This window comes from Phascolarctos cinereus, unplaced genomic scaffold (assembly GCF_003287225.1).
Source record: "Phascolarctos cinereus isolate Bilbo 61053 unplaced genomic scaffold, phaCin_HiC Scaffold_4;HRSCAF=312, whole genome shotgun sequence".
NCBI lineage: Eukaryota > Metazoa > Chordata > Mammalia > Diprotodontia > Phascolarctidae > Phascolarctos > Phascolarctos cinereus.
The window spans coordinates 357,572,649-357,595,305 of NW_027555847.1; the positions used below are offsets into that span (position 1 = coordinate 357,572,649).

The 22,657-nt window shown below is 38.6% G+C and overlaps 1 protein-coding gene across 1 annotated transcript in view; it reads left to right on the plus strand.

Moving 5' to 3' along the window:
• The window catches only part of PRLR (prolactin receptor), a 227,347-nt gene extending 205,360 nt beyond the window's left edge, over positions 1 to 21,987 (plus strand). Inside the window, 6 exon segments of the mRNA XM_078153224.1 lie at positions 5,531 to 5,700; positions 6,420 to 6,561; positions 7,771 to 7,870; positions 8,373 to 8,442; positions 10,514 to 10,775; positions 10,778 to 21,987. Of these exon segments, the coding sequence (XP_078009350.1) occupies positions 5,531 to 5,700; positions 6,420 to 6,561; positions 7,771 to 7,870; positions 8,373 to 8,442; positions 10,514 to 10,775; positions 10,778 to 11,535 (1,502 nt within the window). The 3' untranslated portion in view covers positions 11,536 to 21,987.
• The last annotated feature ends 670 nt before the right edge of the window (positions 21,988 to 22,657 follow it).

The following is a 22,657-nucleotide window of genomic DNA, read 5'->3' on the forward strand; positions in this document are numbered from 1 at the left end:
AAGACCTGATTATAAAGGTAATACCTGTGGTACCAACCTCACAAAATTATATTGAGAAACAAATGAGATAATGTAGCTGGAATGATTTGCAAACTTTGTAGGACTATTCCAACATACATCACTGTTGTTGATGTTATCCTCATTGTTAGCATATGTAAGCAATGATTTCCTGGTGAGAGAATAAAGGTATTTCAAGGAGCATGAAAAATAGAATCTCTACTATCAGAACACTGAATGCCAAATACAACTCACCAAGGCTGACTTCTTTATATCCTCCAACTCAGCACATCTGAGGCTAGAACAAGTTAAAATGGAAAAAAAAAAAACAATTCTAGATGGAAGGATTAGTTCAATAAATAGTTCTAGTAAAGAAGGATTCCAATAGTAAAGAATTTTAAAAGTGGCAAACTTGACCAAGGAAATTAATTAATCACTGTGTATTTATTACTCCAACTCTTATTGACCCTGGGAAGGTAGGTATACTGGTACAAAAACATGTTGATCCTATAAAAGCCAGAGCAAGATTTCAAAAGTGTTTAACATATAATTCAATAATCCTATTGTAAACTATGTTTTTGAGAGTATGTGCAAGATTATTAAGAATTCAGTGATGATGACTTTTTTAAAAGTTAGTTTATTTTCCATTCAACTTAACACTGTTCAAGAGACAAATATAACTAGTTTAGTATTTCTATATGTCAGGTAACCTTATAAAAATTAATATTTGTTAATAACCCTCAGACTATTAAAGAATACATGAAAGTCATTGTTTGGGCATCCAATTCAAATTTTCAGGGGAATATTGTTTGATTCATTAATTCAACAATCATTAAGCATCAGTTATTTAGAAAACATTGTGGTTGGGGCACTGGAAGATAAACAACTTAATCAAAATGTGGTCTCTGATCTCATAAATCTAAAATATTTCCCAGCAGTATACTTGACTTCCATCTTGTTCTAAGTAACTGATGTTTATTCATTAATAGTGCAACAGAGAATCTTTTAGACTTAGTATTTCTTGTCCTGTCTCATCATCTGTAAAAGGAAGGTGTTAGAGTAGCTGACCTGTGAGGTCCCTTCTGGCTCTATCTCTATGATTTCATGCTATTGACTAAGCGATATTCATGCATTGCCAACAAATTTAAAAAGAGGTGTGTTATAAATAATTGTTTTCACACTAGGGAGCAGCTTGTAATTGTTTCCAAAAAATCATTGCATAATTTCACAACTACAATCTAGTCTACTCTCTTTAAAAATAAAAATTAAACCACACTAAGACTTTTGGGACACTCTGTCTCAGCCCTAAAGACTTTAGACATTTTTAATATAACTCTTCAGTAGCTCAACAGATCTGTTGATCTCATCCATCTAAATATTCCTTCTGCTGGTACAGTTTCCCTCTTATCCTGTGATGGCATTCTCCATGCCCTCCAACCTTCCTCTGAATCCTTTTACTAAGTTCCAGTGGAGCACTTGATCTATTTCCTTCTTACCTCTTACTCATGCCGCATGACAAGCCCACCTGATCACACATTTCTCTTCTGCCATTTCTGTGGTATGGGAAATAAAAAAGTGACTGTGATGCCAGGAAGACATGAATTTAAATTCTGCCTCTGACACGTATTACCTGTATCACCCTGGACAAGTCACTTCACTTCTCAGTTCTCTAGATAACTCTATAAGACTATAAGTTGCACAGAAGTTCCCAACCAGCATTGGCAAAAAAGAGTTTCCTTGCTTGGGATTTCCCCACACCAATGAAATCAAAGATTCAATCCCTATTCCCTAGCACTTCTTGTGCATAGTGAATCATAGGAAATATGCTACAGCCTCCTTGAACCATCCACTCTCCCACCAAGCATCTCTCCATTGCTTTCTGGATCACCAACAACTTTCATTTTCCAGAGATTATGGTATTCTAAGACCTATGCAGCATTATCAGAGCATTTCTATTATAAATAATTGGTTTTCACACTGGTGAGCAGCTTGTAATTGTTTCCCAAAAATCACTGCATAATTTCACAGATAGAATCTAGTCACCTTCTTTTTTCTCATTATTACTTGGTCCAATTTGTTTTCAGTCTGTAGTGTCCCAAATAGAAGTACTGATGTGCTAACTCAATAGAGTAGCACCTCAAAATCTGGACAATAAGCATTTTTCATACACTTCATTTTTTTCTGTGTGGATTGTCGTGTCAATCTCTTCTGAGAAATCATGGATCTCAGCGAGGTCTTAAAATGTTCAGTAACTTCAGCATAATGTCATTCACAAATGGAAGGATCTAGAGAAATTCATCACCTACAGAGAATTCCTTTTCCATTTGGATTGTATATGAGCTATTCTCTAGGAAAACAATGAAGACTTTTGGTGAGCCATATATGCTCCATGTTATGTTTTCAAGACACTAATAAGAAGAGGGCAATAAAATTGTTATCTCTGTAGTATTCTCTATCAAATAATCTTATCTGATCCTAGAATGCATTTTGCTCTACTCATGCTTTTTTTTTAAATCAACAAACAAAAATAGCAAGGTTTTATATTTTCTGTCCAGCACTTGACTCTAGAGATGCAGTCTGACAGAAAATTCAAAAATCCTATCTGTTCCCTTCTTACGTTTTCATTACAAATAACCTTGGGACATATGTAAATAATTCTCAAAGCTATGTATAAATGTGAATATGTAGCCATGTAGATTAGTAGTATTGAAGTCTTGCAGTTACCTTTTTAGGGTAACAATATCATGTGTGATTTCTCCCTCTTCTTTTGGCATTTTCTCCTCTTTGCTTATTAATGATCCCTTGATGCTTTAAAAATTATGTCACCTCCAGTTTTCTTTGGTGTGTACTTGACCTGCTACAACCATTCCTTTCAACTTTTTCTCCTTAAGAGTCATTTCAATTTTCTTCCACAACACATTGGAAACCAAAGTGTTGGAGTCCAAATCCAGTGTTTCTTCTATCACTGCTTTTATCATAACTGATGATAAAAATAAACTGTTATAGAAATTTTGGAAAAGCCATTCCATTTTCTTTCCATTTGTTGTCATCTTGTCAGTGACACTGAGGGAGAAGAGTCTTAGAATGATATGGCTTACTGGGCTTCTCATCAAGCTTTCTGTAAACTAGTCTACCAGTTCATGTATATATACTGCTCTTCATTTTTATGAGATGACACTGCTCAGAGTATTCTACCATGATGCTTTACAAATGAATTTACACTCTAAACCAGCATTGTCCTTGACTGCCATCTCTCTGACCTCCCCAACAAAATCAAATATTTGCTAGCCAAGATGGTTTCTGGCCTTTCTTTGCCATCTCTTTGTGGATGCTGATTTATATCCAATTAAACTTTTATAGGATATTGTGATAATCAAAAGCAATATCTTTGTAGGAGATTTTTTCCTGTTTCCAATTTTTTCAGCATCAACAATTCATTCAGATACTTCAGGCTGCAGAAGATGCAACTGTTCTGAATATCTTATCTTGATCTTGTCTTCTAATTTCATGTGGATTTTGACTTTTGCTCTAACCGAGGGTCACATTGATTTTGATATGAATATTTTATCAGTAACCAGTCATTTCATGTCTTCAATCCATTTACTTTTTTTGTAATAATGACCAGGCCCCTCCAAATCTGGTGCCTTCCCAATTCTCTTCTCAGACAAAGTATTCATGATAGAAGCATGGAGTATTCTGAGTAGGCTGCATTGAAGTTACTGAAAGTCAAAGAATATATATTGTTGTTTTAAAGGATCTTGTCAAATGTTTTGTAGAAAATTCTTTTGCCTCTTCATTCTCTGTAACAGAGGATGCAGCATAAGTACAGTTATCTTTATTATTTGTTTTTAGGGTAGCTGGGTGACACAGTAGGCAGAGTGCTGGACTTGGCGTCAGGAAGACTTGAGTGCAAATCCTGCCTCAAACACTTATTAGTTGTATATTTTGAGCAAGTTGCTTCACACACTCAACCTCAGTTTCCTCATCTGTAAAACAGGGATAATAATAGTATCTACTTCCCAATGTTGTCATGTTTCATTGAGATAATGCATGTATGGCTCTCTACAACCCTTCAAAGTCTGTACAAATGTGCTGTTATATACATGCTAGCTATTTTTATTTACTCATCATGGACACTGAAAGATGAAATGATCATATGTCCCAATACGCAATTGAACCAATTAACTCTACCAGTACTTTTATTTGCATCACCAAAGAGAACCAATGAGACGTGATTCCATGTAGTGACAACTTCCTTTCGTTACATAGCTTTGTTTATCATAAGAATATCAATATCAACGTGATTCCATTCCTCCAATAATATAGCAGTTCTTTGGTCTTTAGGTAGTGATCTCACATTTACAGTACCTACAATTAAGTTAAAGTCTACAGAAAGTCTAAAAATATGCACACTCTGCCCCCCCCTTTTCCACCATGGTCACTACTGAGGCAGAAGGGGTACACATGACTGAACATAATGAACTTTTCTTTGTTTCATGGTTTGCCAAAGAGTTCACTGCCTAGTGATCAGCCAATCATTGGTGATACTTTTTCTGTATTTAGTTAAATTGCCCCTCGCTTAACTAATTCAGTCAGACACTGGGACTGTTCTTGAAGACATTCCTGCAAGAGAGAACCTACTACAGCCTATATTCCACTTACTTAGCCTTTGAGAGTTCAAGACGACCCCCATCCCACAGTGAGACATATGTTCACTATGCACATGTCAAAAATTCTAGCCAAGTGAATTGGGCATTTTAGCGTTTACCCTGTTGCATCCCAAGCTAAACAAACATATACAAAGCACATGCCAATTTTATATTGGGACATGACTTTGAGATGTTCAGCCTTGGGAGATCTCATCATCATTCAGCACAGCATGAGAAGGGTCCAAGCAGTGGTGAAACATTAGGATAACCCGAACAGGTAAGTTAAGTCTGAGCTTCTTTTCATCTACATTTTCTTGTCATTGTCATCATGAGTCAGTCAGTCAATAAATATTTGTCAAATACCTCTTGTGCCAGGGATTATGCTAATTGCTGTGGATACAAAGAAAGGTAAAAGACAACCCTTGCCTTAAAGGAGGTCATAATTGATAACAGTGAAAGATTAAAAAAAAAAAGCTGAAAAGGGTGTGGTGGAAGAAGGAGATGAAGTCCTACAGATGATTAAGAAATTATGAGATGGCTGCCCTGGGTACCTTACTTGAATGGAGAATCCGGGAAGAGCTCTCCACTATCTACCCCCTACACTCTCCAAGCAGAGGGACAGAGGGGCAGAGGGGCAGAGGGTACTAATGAAGTAGGAGTTTCAGAGACAACAGATAAACTAAACTTGTGTGTTGATCATTCTGCTAAGCATTAGTAATGGCAACAGGTGTCAGACACAGTCCCTGGTCTCCATGGGCTTAAAATCCTATGGACAGGAGTACTTCTGTGCACAAAGAAGATGGCTCACAATGCAAGGGGGAATGAACAAAATATCTAATGTTCTATAGCAGCAAGTACTAAAGGAGTTCTTTTAATTTCCACAGTTGAACCGGACCCTCCTTTGAACCTAACTTTAGAAGTTAAACAACCAGAAGATGGAAAACCATATCTGTGGCTGAAATGGTCTCCACCTGCCCTGGTTGATGTTAGGTCTGGTTGGCTAACTCTTCAGTACGAATTGCGACTAAAACCTGAGAAAGCAGCAGAGTGGGAGGTGAGTCATCTTTTCCCAGCGCCTTCCTGTTTCAGTGTTTGAGCAGCTACCCATCACCACTAACTAGGCACCTTAGTCCAACATTGAGTTTGAATGATAATGTGGATCTTACCATTTCCATCAGCATGAGCAAATACCACTTAAAATTCCAGGCTCTTCTCCTATGGGCATTTCTTATTCTGCCCAGCCTTCCTCATTAGCTTCTGAACCCTACCTCCTCATAGGACCCAGGATGACACAGGCCAGTTCCATATTTGTGTCTTCAGAATCCCAGTTGTATTTATTCATTGTCAATGCCAATTTAAGGATCTGATTTCAAAATGGTGGGATAGGGGAAGGATGGGTACCAAAGACGGATAGGGTGACAGGAAAGGGTGAGTCTGGGACAGTGTGGGGAACTTGCAGCCTTGAGGTCACATGTGGCATTTTAGGTCCTTGGGTGTGGCCTTTTGACTGAATCTAAGTGTTACAGAACAAATCTTTTTATTAAGGGGATTTGTTGTGTGAAGTTTGGATTCAGTCCAAGGGCCACATTTGAGGACCTATAGGGCCACATGTGGCCTCAAGGCCACAGGTTCCCCACCCCTGGTCTAGGACTTACAACATCAGGCCTTTCCTGAGCCCAGTTACTAGGACTGATTCTGCAGATAGTCAAGAACCCCTCAGACTCTTGCCAGCAAAGAGCTCAAGTGACTCCTATTTACCGTGTTCCTCCCTAGACCCATTTTGCTGGTCAGCAGACACAGTTTAAAATCTTCAGCTTGTACCTGGGACAGAAATATCTTGTAGAGGTTCGTTGTAAGCCAGACCATGGCTCCTGGAGTCAGTGGAGCCCTGAAAGTTCCATTCTGATACCCAGTGGTAAGTAACTTTGGAGATTTTTGTCTGTCACCCCATTTCAAACAAAGGTAGAAATTTGGAGGCACCAAGGGAAATAAGAGTGGAGAAGGGGGCTAAAATTCTCTGTATGGCATCATTGCTACCCATGTAATCATATCTGAGCCCTGGCTTCTCTGACAAAGCTACCTATAAGCACTATGTTTGGGAGATGTGGAAGCAGACCTTCACGTCCCAATTAAGGCCTGCTATTCCATCATCCCCGAAGCGCCTAGCCAAGAACATTTCTCAGTTTGTACAACCCTAATAGAAGGTACCACAAGGCATAGGACTGCTGCCCAAGTCACTAGGCCAGCCATTTCCAGGGCTAGAATTATGGGCAAAGTGCTAGGCAAGACAGTGGTTTACATTCCTATGAATGTCATCTTTGTTGTTGTTGAGTCCATCATGTCCAACTCTTTATGACTCCATTTGGGGTTTTCTGGGCAAAGATACTGGAGTAGTTTGTCATTTCTTTCTCCAGCTCATTTTACAGATGAGGAAACTGAGGCAAACAGGGTTAAGTGACTTGCCCATGATCACACAGCTAGTAAGTATCTGAGATCAGATTTGAACTCAGGAAGACGAGTTGTCCTGATTCCAAGCCCAGTGCTCTATTCACTGTGCCACCTAACTGCCATCTTAATGGTCCCCAAAAAGCAATGTGGAAGCAAAAACCAGGATAACGATGCCATAACCAGCTTTGTCTAGCGAAAAGAACATTGGATCAGAGGCAAAAGAACCTGAGCTCTCATACTATCCCAACCATTAAACTCTGTGTCCTTGGGCAAAGTCATGTGATCTCTCTGAGATTTAATTTCTTCATCTGGAAAATAAGAGGATTGAACTAGATAACCTCCCAGGTCTCCTGTAATGCTAATATCCAATGATTTTAGAATCCTGTTGGAATCAAAATCCTACAAAAATCAAAAGTTGTGACAATTTGCAGCACTTTGATATTTCCCATCCTTGCCTGTAAGGGAAAAATATTAATAGAATTTCTGGACATTGTTTCATTCAATCTGCCCCATTTCTAAGTTTTCCATTAAAAAGATAAAATAAAAAAAAATAAAAAATTTTCCCATTCAAAGAAATGGGTAAAAAGAAGAGGACTAAACCAATGTTTAGAGGGAGTGTCTCATTGATTTAGAGAATGATTTGTGTGGCTTTGGCTTTTCTCCTGTTTGTTTCTAGACATCAAAATGAAAGACACCACAGTGTGGATCTTCGTGGCTGTGCTCTCCTCTATCGTTTGTTTGATCATAGTCTGGACAATGGCTCTGAAAGGTTACAGGTGTGTCACTGGCTCTTAGAACCCCACCAGAGCTTGATTACCTGAGATAATAGGGATATAGAGAGCAGAGATAATTCATATAATCCAAACGCCACCTTTTAGACATTAGTTCTACTTCTCTTCCTTTTTTTTTTTATATATAAATCAAAGCTACCAACAAGGAACAAAATGGACTTATTTGAATCTGGCCTTTTCTCTGTCTAAGAAGGCTACTAAGTGTGGAAATGGTCAAACAGGAGGTAGAAATGGAATAAAGCTGGAGAAACAAAGATGTGAGGAAGGCACAGACTCACTCATCAGGCCCCAGAACAATTTAAGGCTTGTTAATTCTATAATATCCTTCTCTGCCACAATCTGCTCCCACAGGGTCTCCAGACTCGACATTTTTGCTTACAGGCCCTTGTCTGTATACAGAATAGATACCTTTGGGAATGATTTGAATCCTGCGGGGAGGGGAAGATGCTGTTTGTCTAACCTCACACATTTTTTGCTGTTTTTATAGCATGATAACCTGCCTCCTGCCACCTGTCCCAGGCCCCAAAATAAAAGGATTTGATGCCCATCTGCTGGAAGTGAGTATCAATGAATGAGAGCATAAAATGACTCACTAACGTGGAAAGTGCATCACCGTAGTAAGCTTTTCCTCCAGAAAAAAAAAAAACACCTCTGTGAACATAGACTTTATCTTATAATTGCCCTTCTAGCAATGGAGTCTTTCACAAATCTAAAACCTGAGGTAGCAGCAATCAATCAAACAATGAAGATTTATTAAATTCCTATGAAATGTCAGGCACTGGTGTACAAATACAAAGAATGAAGCAATTCCTGCTGACCTAGGGCTAACATCTTAACATGGCTAATAGGAAACTATACTTTGTATGATGGCACATGTATAATTTATATCAAATTTCTTGCCTTCTCAAGAAGGAGTAGGGGGAGGGAGGGAGAAAATTTGGAACTCAAAATTTAAAAAACTGAATGTTAAAAATTATTTTTATGTGTAATTGGAAAAAAATGAAATACAATTTTTTTAGAAAGAGCTGACATTCTATTCTAATAGGGGAGAGAATAAATACATACAAAAATATGTACAGTATAAATCTAAAGTAAATAAACACAAATATATTCAGAGTAGTTAAATACAATACAAGGTAGTCTGAGGAGGAGGACACAGGCACTTGGGGGAATCAGAAAAATCTTCATGTAGAAAAGAGAGTCTGAGCTGCATCTTAAAAGAAAATTAGCAAATGAAGATTCAGTAATCAAATGTCTGCCCTACCTTAGGAGGCTAAACTGAGCACTTACAGGCTCCTTAGTACCCCTGACAGCCTTGCTGCCCTGCAGGAATGCGTATATGAGAAGGGGCAAGGATGAGTCAACATCACAAAAGTGACAAGAGAGCTGGGGAGAGAGGAAAGAGAGTAATCAAAGTAGGAATAGGGGAGAAATGAGTTAGTCCAGGTCGAATATTCCAAAAATGTCATTTTCTATGCAAGATTCTTTCAGTCTGCCACTGATTAGAAGCCATGGGCATTTAGAAAACGCGATAACTTCAAAGGGAGGACGAAAACGCTTCTCATCCAGAAGGTCCCCAGTGAGGTGTGACCCCAGCCACCGCCTCAGTTTCTGTCGTACAAAAGGGCACAAACAGGACCCCTGCAAGCCAACTTACGGATACCAGTTGCTCAGTTTTAATACAAATGTGTGACTTGTATCAGATTCATGGTGGATGACAAATCTTGAGGTAAAATCGCATCACTTGGGAAAGAAGTATAGTGAATGAAAACACCACTTTGGAGAGGTGTCAGACATTCTTCAGATTTTTTTTAAAAAGGAAAAAACTAAGCTTTTAATTTATCCTTAAATAGAATAATAAAAAAAAAATCTTACATGCATACAATGTTTTTGATAAACTTTTATAGAGTTTCCTTCATAAAGCATTTTCAGGTACATTACTTTCTCACCAAAATTCTATGAGGGGAGCAGAGCAGATTTGAGGGTCCAGGAGGTTATGTGTGTGCATATGTGCTCTGGGCCCGTGATTTCACTGGTATGGAATTCTGGGTGTGGAAACTCCCTACACCAATGCAGAGCAGCAATTCAGGTGTAATTCATAATATTAGAGAATTGTCCTATGGCACTGCAAAGTTTAATCCCTTGCCAAGGATAACACAACCAGTATGTATCATAGGCAGGGCTCAAACCCACATCTTCATGACATCAAGGCTCTCCCTTTAGCCATTATACCACACTGCTTCTCAAAGCTGACATTATTAGATCCATTTTGTAGCTGAGGAATCTAAGGCTTATAAAGGTTGTCCACAGTCACATTGCTCAAAGGTGGACCCAGTTTTCCCAAACTCTAGTCTAGTATCCTTTGCACTATACCACCATAACCATACTACCTGTAGCACACCCCTTTACATGGACTTGGATATAAACTAGACAACAGTGCCAATCACCTGCCCTACCAACCCTGCCTATTAAAAAAAAATAACAACTAGATTACCCTGTATCACTGACCTTCCAGCCCAGTGACTCCCAGACCATGTAAGAAAGGACAAAAAATATATGTCATTAAGATCAATAGAAAAAGAACAATTCTAATGACAATTATTATTGTTGTTGTTGTTATTTTAATAGAAAGGGAAGTCTGAAGAACTCTTGAGTGCCCTAGGGTGCCAGGGCTTCCCTCCCACTTCAGACTGTGAGGATCTTCTGGTAGAGTTTCTGGAAGTGGACGACAGTGAGGACCAGCAGCTGATGCCCACCCATGAAAAAGATCATCCTAGCCAAAGCATGAAGCCCCCACACCTTGACCCAGACAGTGACTCTGGCAGGGGGAGCTGTGACAGCCCTTCTCTCTTGTCTGAGAAGTGTGAAGAGCCCCGGGTCCCTCCACCAACCTCACCACTCCAGAGGTCAGTGAGAAGCCAAACGATCCTGGAACAAAAATAAGCCACAATTGGGACCCCCAGACCATAAACTTGGAAGGCAAAATCCCCTATTTCAATGCCATTGGGTCCAAATCTTCAACATGGCCTATACCACAGCAATCCAGTAACCATACCCCAAGATCCTCTTACCACAACATTGCCGACATTTGTAAGGTGGCCCTGGGCACTATGAATGTTCCAGCTGTTTCACTGAAGAAAGAAGAGAATCATGTTTTAAATTACTCAACAACCATTGATGCTGTGGGGGAAGAAACAACAGATAAGCAGAATGAGTTGGAACACTTTCTCTCCAAGGTTGACCAAGATAAAACATGGCTGCTACCCAATGAGAAAATGCCTTTTATGTCTCCCAGGCCCATGGATTATGTGGAGATTCACAAAGTCAACAAAGATGGAGCATTATCATTGCTACCAAAACAGAAAGAAAACAATGCCAATACAGAACAGGCCAGCACTCCTGACACCAATAAGGAGTATGCCAAGGTATCGAGGGTTATGGATAATAGCATCCTGGTGCTGATGCAAGACCCAAGAGCTCAGGCCACAGTGACATTTGAAGAATCTGCTAAGGAAACTCTTCAGCCCCTACAACACAACCAAGCTGAGAAAAACCTGTCCTACTGCACCTCTCCACCAGGTGACTGCAGACTTCAGACTGGTGGGTTGGATTACCTGGATCCGACTTGTTTTATGCACTCCTTTAATTAATTGATTGATTCAGGTAACACTACAGAATAAGTTAATTGCAATCAAATATAGAATGTCCAAGAATGTGGTTTAGAAATGGCACTAACTAAAACTCATCTGCAGCTCATACCTTCTTATGCTTCACTTTCAGCCAGTCATCTACTTTCAAACAGTTGATGCCAGAACAAATTATTTTGTTTTCTAATTGTAATTTGCAATTTTAATTTCTGCTAATAGGTATACAATAGCATGTACAATAAAATAAAAGCATATCACTTAGTTTTTTGGTGGGAGGGAGATGCCAATAGATACATTATTTTGATAGGGGATTCATGGCTCAGTACATAACCAAAGTAAACTAAATAGACAAAATTGTATTAAACATTAAACATTAAATGCCATAGAAAGGAACATAGGCACGCATAGAGCATGGGCCATGAGTGTGCTGGCACACCTAGCCCATAATCCATGCTCCTATAGAAGGGAGGAAGGAGAAAGGACATCACGTGCCATGAAACTCCAAGCTGTAAACCAGTTTCTTAAGATTTGCATTCCTCTCTCATTTTGTTAGGACTGCTCAAATTGAATACACTAAAAAAAAAATCCCAGAAAATTTGACGTATTTGTTAATTTGTTATGGTACATCCCATTCCTTACACACGGATTGCTGATGTGCTAGGAAAAAACAATGCCTTGGCTTGTTTTTTTTTAAAGATATTTTGAACACTATCTTAAAGATCTTCCTAAATTTCATAGTATCCCAAAGCCTCTAAAAAATATTTAATTGGGAAATTTAAAGCTTCTTTTGTGGGAGCTATTCCTCTTAATGGGGCAAATCCCTCTCAATATTTTCCTGTTACATTTCAGCACAATGAATATGTCTTGTGCACCCAAGATACTTTTTAGTAAGAGGGAAAGAAGGAGAGAAGGAAGGAGGGAGGGAAGGAAGGAAGGAAGCAGGGAGGGAAAGAAGGAAGGGAAGGAGAGGAAGGAAGAAGGGAGGGAAGGAGAGAAGGAAGAAAGGAAGGAAGGAAGGAAGGAAGGAATGAAGGAAGGAAGGAAGGAAGGAAGGAAGGAAGGAAGGAAGGAAGGAAGGAAGGAAGGAAGGAGAAAGGAAGGGAAAGAAAGAGGGGAAGAAGGAAGGAAAGGTGGGAGAAAGAGGGAAAGAAAGAGAAAACAAATTTGGCAATGTTCACTTTAATTTAAAAGACAAACACAGAAGGATGCTATTTGATATATTGCCTTACTGTATATAATACAAATTCTACTTTAATATACCCACAAGCTTAACAATGTATTTTTGAAGACTATTTTTCTATCGCTACATAAAATAAAAGAAAATATTTTCTATCCTCCCAGTACAACTGTTTACATATTCAATAGGTACAGTATTTTCCACTCCAAAGTTATCATAAGAATTTAAAGTAGGAAGTAGTACATGCAGACAACATTTCAAGAATAAAATACTGTACCAGAACAAGACCAGAGTTTAATGAAGAAAAGGAAGGGTTGTAATAGTGTAATAATAGGAGGTCATGAGTTGTTCTCAGTTCTTTTTGTCACCATGATACTTCTAAAGAAGTAAATTGAAACAGATTTTAAGAACTCTCCCTAAACCAAAAATCATTTCCACCCAGAATTTTCAGGTTATACAGAGGATGCCCTGGGCAAAATGCCCTCCAATAGATGGGGCTTCCTACAATAATTAAGGAGAAAAATCTAGGGCATCAATTATTTGTTTCTTGGGTAAACAACAAAAAAGCAAGTTTGTTTTTAGTGCTTCAAGCTGAGGATCTCAAAGTCAAGTCAAGGTGCAGGCTTCCTCAGACTTATCAAAAGTCATGGGCCTTATCATTCTCTATTCCTCCCCTGCTCATCCTGGCACTTCCTATTCACCTCTTCACAGGATGGTATCCCCTCTGTGCATGTAAAAGCTGAATTTACTCCACCAAGCCTTCTCTTAGCTGCTCAAGGATAATCAGTTCATAGAGCTGAACAGCCCCCTCCAACATGGCACTTAGAATGGGAGATATAGTCCAGAGACCTGCTCCATCATTCTTTACAGAAGCTAGCATATTAATGATGCTTAAGAAAATGCTAAATAATTGTTGATATGAGGTTGTCTTCTCCCTCTACATCAACTCCCTGGGAGGAAGGTAAGCACTTTGGAAGGTTTCATGAACTTATCCGCTTTCCTTAATTTACTACATGAAAACAGTTTGGGGGAGGGGGGAGTTGGGAGGGAAGACCCATGATTTCATCAGTGGTAGAAATTACCTCCACTGATAGAGATCAACAGCTCTTCTGCCACCTGCAGCCTTAGAAGATCAGCTGGTGGAGACACTGAGAGGGAAAGTCACATAGCTATAATGAGTCAGATGAAGGACTTAAGCATGTCTTTCTGACTCCAAGGCCACCCCTCTATCTGCTACAACATGTTGCCTCTTGCCTGAAAACAATAACCTGCCTCAAATTCTAAACTCCAGGGTGACAAGAGTCAAGTTCATTTGACTAATTTGCTTCAGTGCAGCAGCACTACGTGCAAGTAGGAAGTTGATCAGAAACATTTGTCAATGGCATGAACTTCCAGACTGACACCCTAATGACTTGAAAGAGGGCCCATGACTTTGGAAAGTACAATGGAGTTTCTTTTCCACTGGAAAACATTGCCTCAAAAGAAAGATGACCTTCACAATTAATCTGGATTAAACTTGTCCCATCCAAATTCATATTCTTAAGGTGAGGAGTTTACATTCTGCTATAAGTTATAAACCGCTTTTTTAACAACTTAATTTGCACTATGGCATGTGTATGTATACTAGGGGTGGACAACCTGTGGCCTCAAGGCCACATGTGGCCCTGAAGATCCTCAAGTGCAGCCCTTTGACTGAATCCAACCTTCACAGAACAAATCCCTTTAACAAAAGGATTTGTTTAGTAAAACTTGGACTCAGTCAAAAGGCAGCACCCAAGGACTTAAAAGGCCACAGGTTCCCCACCCCTGGATAACATATATCGGGGCTAAAGACTCAACTTGGGCTAATGCCACTAAAAAGAATCATTAGAAAAGGCAGTAATTAGGGTCCAATTTCCACATTTTATCAACCATAATCATTTTTCCTCGTGCTTTAGCAGAGACCAGGACTCCCTGTATGTAGTCCAATGAAGATCATTAAAATCATGGCATAGCATTATACTTAAGTTAACTAATTATTATTCTTCATTAAGCAACTATAAACAGGACCCTAAGGAATATGTTAACTAATTGTTATTTCTACTTTATGTCATTAGCTCCTGATGGTCTTTAGCTTTGACATTCTCTTAAATGACATCCACACATGTACATTTTAAGTGCCATGAATATGTGTAGTTGTAGGGAGAAATATGAGAGAGACATTAAGAGAGGGAAAACAAAACACTAAAAAAGGGTGATCTTACCCTAGATGAAACAATGAACATTTTCCACCAAAGTCACCAACCCCAAATTATTTAGTCAGTCAATAAATATTTACTAAGTGCCTTCTACATACCAGGCACAGGGGATACAAAGAAAGGCAAAATACAATCTCTGCCCTCAAGAAGCTCACAGTTCAATACAGGAGACAACGTGCAAATGACTATGTAGAAACAAGCTACCAACAGGATAAATTGGAGATAAATGACAGAAGGAAGCCACTCAAATTAGGAGGGTTGAAAAAGGCAATTATTTTTTTAGCTGGGACTTGAAGGAAGCCTGGAAAACCAGGAAACAGAAATGAGGGGGAAGAGTATTCCAGGCATGGAGGAGAGCCAGTAGAACCGCCCAGAGTTTAAAAAAAAAAAAAAAAGGAAAGCAAAGCAAAGAAAAGAAAATGCCCAGAGTCTGGAGTTAGAAGGTCTCATGTGAGGAACAGCTAAGAGGTTTCTTCTGGTTTCTTTTGGCTTGCCACAGATCATGAACCAGCATTTCATAGTTGATGTAAGAGAGCCCTCAGCTCTAAAGGAGAAAAGATCACTTTTTTTTTTCAAAATAATACCCAAGTTGGGTTCTCAAGCTTCCAAGTCTTATTCCAAACAAAGCACCACATATTACCAATGAGTACTTTATTGGGAGCTCATGCAAACCTTTCCAAATCACAGTTTGTTTCTACCAAATAGAGAAGACAATAGAGGATTGGAGGGTGCACATGGCACAGTGATAGGAGCTCTATGCTTGGAGTTAGATGACTTCCCACCCAACCACTTACTTCACGTAGGACTTTAGCAAATTATTTCACTTCTCTGGATTTTATTTTCTCCATCTGGAAAATAAAGAGTTTGGACTAGATAACCTCAAAGGTCCCTTCTAGCTCTAAGGTCTATGATTTATGAAAACTTTGATACGAGCACAACCTTTTATCCACAGCATTGCCTGATATTCAAGGGACTCGATTCTCTCAAGTGCCTGACTCCTTTCCTAATAGTAAATCATGTCCTGAAGGAAACACAGTCACAATTTCAAGTCACTTAATGAATTGTTTACTCTGTATTATCCCTTCTTACTGACGGGAAATATCTCTCCCCACATAGCCTGATAAAATTTAAAAAACTCATTTAAGAGAATGAACTGCCCTGGGCATCTGCTTTCTGGGAGATGACTGAGCCCACAGAGAAAATCTGGTTGGTACTCTTTCCACAAGATACTAAAGTCTATCTGTCCATCATTTATCATAAGGCCCTGCCTTTCAAAACTTTCCAATCTACTTATATATATCAAGGATGGGGCTGATATATGCACCATTGATAAAGTGCCTTGTTTTTCTTTCTTAAAAACTATTGGAGGTGTGTAGAGAAAATGGTAAAGATAGAAAATGGAATTTACGTTAAATATATTTAACTAGTCATAGAAACCTTTGGAAGGAAAGGGAAAGGAGCCAGAAAAATAGAGGGAGACAGAAAAGTAGCCAGAATGGCTGAAAATCATAAAGGTTAAAAGACATTCTGCAACTTCTATAGGAGTTTCCAATTGACTAAATAATTCTAGTTATTGTGGAGATTTTATGAGGAAATAATATTCCACTTTCCACTGTATTTTAAGGAATTATTTCTGGATTGAATTTGTCTCTTTTGAGATGAGGTTCTAACTCTGTGGTTCCATGTGAAAGTTGTGTTGTGCTTTCGAATGGACTTGAATACAGTACTTTGGCCTAAATAGAAAGGGTAGTACATGCTCATTAGAATTTTTCATACTGTCATAGATATACAAATAATTTCTCCATTATCCCCCCTTCCCTTTTCCCAAAGGAGAGATGCTTTTGCTGAAAGCCTTATATGTGGCTCAATGAACCCCTTCCTTCTTTTGCCCTATTTTAGCATCGTGAATCTAGAGCCAGATAAGATCTCTGAGACAGTCTAGTCCAATCCCCCCCTCCCCATTTTACAGATAAAGAAACTGAGGCCCACAAAGGGTAAGGAGTGACTTGCCTAATGGGTAGTGACTAACAGATCCAGGATTGGAACCCAATCCCTCTGACTCCAAATTCAGCACTTTTCAACACACCATTGCTTCCTCCTTTGCTGAAGCACAGCACTGGAGTGCTGGAGGTTGCAAAATATAGTTTAGAAAGTGAACTGAATTGGAAGCCAGGAGCCCTCAATTTAACACTAACTAGCTATATGTTTGGACAAGTCATGATTCTTCCCTGGGTCTCAGTTATCTCCCCTGTAAAATGAGGAGGATTGGTCTAAGCTGTCTGAGAGGTCTCTTTCAACTCTATTATTCCAGACTTCTTTAAGCTTAGCAACGTGCAGAGCTTCAGGTAAAGAAGCAAGAAGTCAGGGCATTTGCCAATATCTCTTCAATCCAGAGTGCTCAGCATCTGAAACATGACAGGAGATAAGAACATGGGAAGACAAAGAAACCCTTCTCCAGAGTCATATTAGTGTAAGCTATTTAGGGAGCTTTCAGGTTATTCTCTGGCTTTGCTCTATTCTCTCCAGTGCTTAAATTGACCCCTTGGAGTAAAAGAAATGCTCCTGTAGGGTATCAAGAAGCCTGTGAGAGTTAGTGAGCTTCCTGCCTCCAATTTTCTCCTACTAAATGACTGACCCTATGGAGAAATGAGCCATTGGTTAACTTGGCCACACCAATTACAAATATACACCAGTCAGTCTAGGTTAAGTGCCACAAATACACACTGAGAGGTCTTAGCCCAACATTTGTTCCCTTCTTCTAAGGTTCACTAGAAATCCAAGATATGACAGTAATGAAGAACGGATAAGAAATCTTTAATAGAAGGTTAAAAATACAGAAGCCCTGCAGGGCTTCTGACCTAACAAAAAATTTTACTTTTAATTCTATCATGAAGATGTTTCATGAGAACTGGCATCAAGATTATACTCCTAGTAATGTGGGAGTCTGTGATGTCACCATTCTCTGCAATAGAGCCTAGTCTAGATGAAAAGACAGGGCTACCACTACTCATCTCACAGTTTTCCAAGTCAAGCAGGAGTTTCCTTTCTCAATAAATCAAAGAGTAAGGGGAATAACTGTTGAAATAGTGGAAAGCTGATTTTTGGTCTGGAACACTCACAGCACCTCTTTCAACAAAGAGAACATAAACTGTATTTGCCATGGTAAGATTGGCATCTTCCGGTATGCCACGTAGTGGGCCTACGTTACACAGAATTGCCCGTTAGGCTCAAGTTCAGTAGGACAAATGTCCACGTCTAGTCATTCCTAGTACATTTCCTAAATTTGTATGGAAGGAAGATGCTGTTGTTTATAATGTTTTTTGTATCTACATCATCTTCTTTGATTCAAATTCTGATTCAAGGTGAAGAACATCGCTACGTGTAGTAAATGGAAAAATGAAATTGATCTGATAAATTGTAGATGTTTGCAGGGAGTGTTAATTTATACTAATTAACCAACAGCCTATCATTTCAAATTCATTTTCTACCTGCTATAAAGTGACAAACTCCCCAGTACTGCTTCTACACACTTCAGTTTCTGAGACTGTGACATAAGCAGATAGAGAAAAAAAAATGGTCAAACTTCCACCTTTATAAACTATTCAAAATCTTTTCTGTGAGGCTATTTTCTGTGTAACATCCACAAGAATCTGAACTAACAATTTTTTAATCACATGTAATCTGAAAAATCTAAAAGGCAAAAATACCTCTGAAAAGAATAGTAATTTGTTTTATAAAACACATTAAAAATAACTTTAACTTTTTAAAGGAACTACCTCCCCTTTGTGTCCTAATGTCTTTATTTCTGATTAAGCTGCTTACATTAGGCATTGAAAGGTAATATTTTTATGCTTTGACCTTTCTTAGTGATGTATTTGCTGTATTTGCTGTATATAACTCTTGGCTTTAAAAATCACAATTATATAAGATTTAAATTGCTTTAAATGGTCCCAAGCTGTAGATGTCATTAAAATGTTGCCACTTTTTTCTTGCACAGCTCTTCTCAAAAAACAGCAGAAACTAATCATTTAATAACTGTATCAAGCTAGTCATCTATAGTTCCAATATCAAAGTGTTTGTGTGTATTTAGAGCAAATCTGCAATAAAGAAAATGTAATCATTATATATTTCTGTTCAAACAGTGAATGTAGTAAATGTTTTTATTTTGTCTACAATAGTTGAAAATGCAATTGTATTGCTGATTTTAAAGTATTGTTTAATTGTTTTAAGTATAGTCCAGCAATTGTTTAAAAGCTAACACAGCTTTGCCTTCTGGGCCTCTGATGACGTGTAGACGTTGTTCACGTTATGAGGTCCTGCTTCTGTGTCGATCATTCATTTGAAATAATTTATGAGTCTTATGTGGAAACCAAAGCAACCTAGAACCAGCTTGTTGGATAATGCATGTCCTCTGTGAAGCCATATTGAAATGAAGACTATGTAATAGCATAATGTTCCATGTTTTCAAAGCTACCACTCACTACCTCTGCTTTTTTTTAATTTCCCTAGAAAATGTTAAGCAACGGCCTCCTGTGTTCAGTGGCAAATTAGAATGAATCATTACAATAGTTTGGTCTTTTTTTTTTTTTGTATTGCACAAACATCCCTTCCAACTCACTACTTACAGTTTGACACTGTGATGATGAAAGGCTTGCCATCTGATGAGGGCAGGAAGGGATATATGGTGGTTCTGCTGACTTAGAAAAAAATAATTGGGGGTAAAACTCATTAGGGTCACCTCCAGTTGGTTATTGACTATTAAACCATGGTGTTACTTTAGTATTACCCACATTTTGAGTTCCATTTATTTAGGAAAGGCTCCTCCTTTGTAATCATTACTGTGACTAATTTTCCCTTTTTATCCTCTTAACACGTCTGGAGAACTTCCCAAGGCTAATCATCTACAGGCCTCTGATTTTGCATTCCATATTTAATTATACAAAGGTCTGGTCAGAATACACTTGTGCTTTCTCCTTCCCATCTCACCACCCACCATACTTCATTTATGAGCAGGCTCAACATGGCCTTCTCCAATTTAAAGCCATTAAAAAAACATAGGGGTCATTTATCATCATATTTTTTCACCAATTACTTGAACACTCTAAATATAGCGATAACTGTAAAGAAAACAAGTCACTCCTAATAGCAGAATAACTCTGTTTTCCTCAGCTTACCTTCTCTTGGCAACATAAAGATAAAATAGCTGGTAACTCCCAAAATCTCCAGCCCAAAATGACTACCTGAAGATATTTCTGAGGACAGAGAGTGTACATAGGATAGATTTCCCCAAAAATTTAGCCCCAGTGTTCTTATGTCTCCCTCTTCTCCCCATCATTTTTCTGAAGGAAGGCGCTTAAGAAAAATCAAGGTGTGATCCTAGCTTGTTAAGGTCGTGTGTGTGTGTGTGTGTGTGTGTGTGTGTGTATGTGTGTGTGTGTACATGTACTAAAAACATAACCAGGAACAAAGGCTAAAAAAGGAAAGGGATCCATTTGGACAATATGGCACATCCATAGCATTAACTTCCTCCTCCCTGCCAAAATATTGGCTTGCCAATTTGGAAATCTACTTTCAGTATCCACCAAAAGGCTTGATCTTACTTTTGAGGGCTGTGTACATTAAACTCCCTTTACCATCCTTTGATTTGCCTGTTATTGATATGGGTCCTGAAAATAGGCTAATAGGGTTGGCCCACAAATTCTGGTTGACCTTTTAATTCTCCATTTTTGCATTTCACATAGAATCAGAAAATTTTCTTGCATGAATACAACTGGCTGAAACTTTGTTTCCCTCAAATAAATTCTGGTCCTCAAATAGTTTACCCTTTTGCTTTAAGCTTCACACCTGTCCTTCTGGGCTCCCATCTTTTTAATCTAACAATATCTGTAACTCCATTGACAAATCATGAGTGATGGATGAACAGTGGCTCAGTCACCCAGATTATGGCATGCAATCTCCTAAAAAGAATGGCCTGCCGCCATCTTGCCAGGAGCCTACTAAAACTTAGTCTAAACCAATCTCTCCAAATCTTATGATTGAAGTTCCTCTCAATTCATTTCTTTCTATAAGGATATCCCAAGCCTTTTTTGTGAGGTTGAGTTATATTTCTCCTTACCCTGAAGGCCTGAAATCACCTCGAGACAGAGATCAAGGAAGGAGGAGAAAGTATAACAGGAGACATGCTGATAGCAAAGGCAGTGGAACAGATAGGGAAGGAGGCCAAAGATGGGAAACAAGCAGAGGTAAGGGGACATGAAAGGGTAGGAAGCATTGTTTGAAAACTTCAGACCAAGGGAGAAGCTGTTACTACTAATTGTACTCCCCTCTTCCTTGGGAATGCCAGCGAATATCAAGGTCTGGGGAGGCATAACAGGAAAAAAAAAAAAGTTTAGAGACCCACTAGCCTCAGAAAGGCTTCAATATCTATTAGTAGATCCAAATCTGTTAGTTGGAAAGCCCTTGCCCTAGGTGGTGTATGCCTGCAAGTTATAATGGACATTCCTAAGTATAACTTGGAAATCTGGCTGACTTTTACAAACGGTGATCTCTCCCACCCTTATCTGCTGATACAAAATGTTACACGTTCTTTTTTTTCTTTTCCAATCAGGTTTGCATTTTGAAAAAAAACCATGCTAACGTACTGACTTGAAGCACAGACAATTCTTTTTTTATGAATGGTACACATTTTTTATGAAAAGGCTAGGGGACATCAGTCAAATAAAAATACATCTGTACATTGGTTGGTGAACACTGGTATAAGAAAATGGGTGCTCAGGAATCTTTATTCTGTATTTATAAATGTGTTTGAAAAGAAATTGCTTATGCCACAGTTATATTTTTTAAGGTGACACATCTGCTCCATTTAAGTTATTAAGACAATAGCGGTAGCTTTAATGACATTTGTCAATAGTCTTATTCACATGATCAATATTGTTCCTTGATGTAACAATGCACTCTTCAATCCTTCTGCAGTGCAGCTGCTTTTGCAATGGTAGCAATGCTTAGTCAGATTGATTTAATAAATTATTTCCTGGGCAAAGATTTTTTTTTCAGGAGAGTTTTGTTTTCTTGGGGTTTTGCCTTTTGCAAAATCTGATGTTATGTTGCTGTTTATTACTCAACCAGCTTATTAGAACATATACCTAAAATTATATTTTTAAAATTTGATATTCTAAGCATCTTAAGAAAAAAGAAATATATAAAAACAGGTCAGATTAAGTCATCAAGCATTTATTAAGCACCTACTATGTGTCAACACACTGTACTAGTTGCTGGGGATAAAAGGAAAGGCAAAAATATTCCCTGACCTGGAGGAGCTCACATTCTAATGGGGAAGGCAAAATGCAAGCAACTATGTACAAATAAGACATATACAGGATAAACTGAAGATAATATCACAAGGATGGCACTGGGATTAAGGGGAACCAAGGAAGGCTTCTTGCAGAGGTGGGATTTTAGCTGAGATCTGAAGGAATCTGAGAAAGCAAGGAGGTGAACACAAAGAGAACATTTCAGGAACAGGTGGCAGACTGAACATGCACAGAGTCAGGAGATGGAGCATCTTGGGGAAAAAAAAACAGCAAGGGGGGCAGTCATTGGATCACAGAGTACATGAAGAGGAGTAAGGCGTAAGAAGACTAGAAAGGCATTTATGAAGGACTTTAAAATCCAAAGAGGATTTAATAGTTGATCCTGAGTGTTACAGATAGCC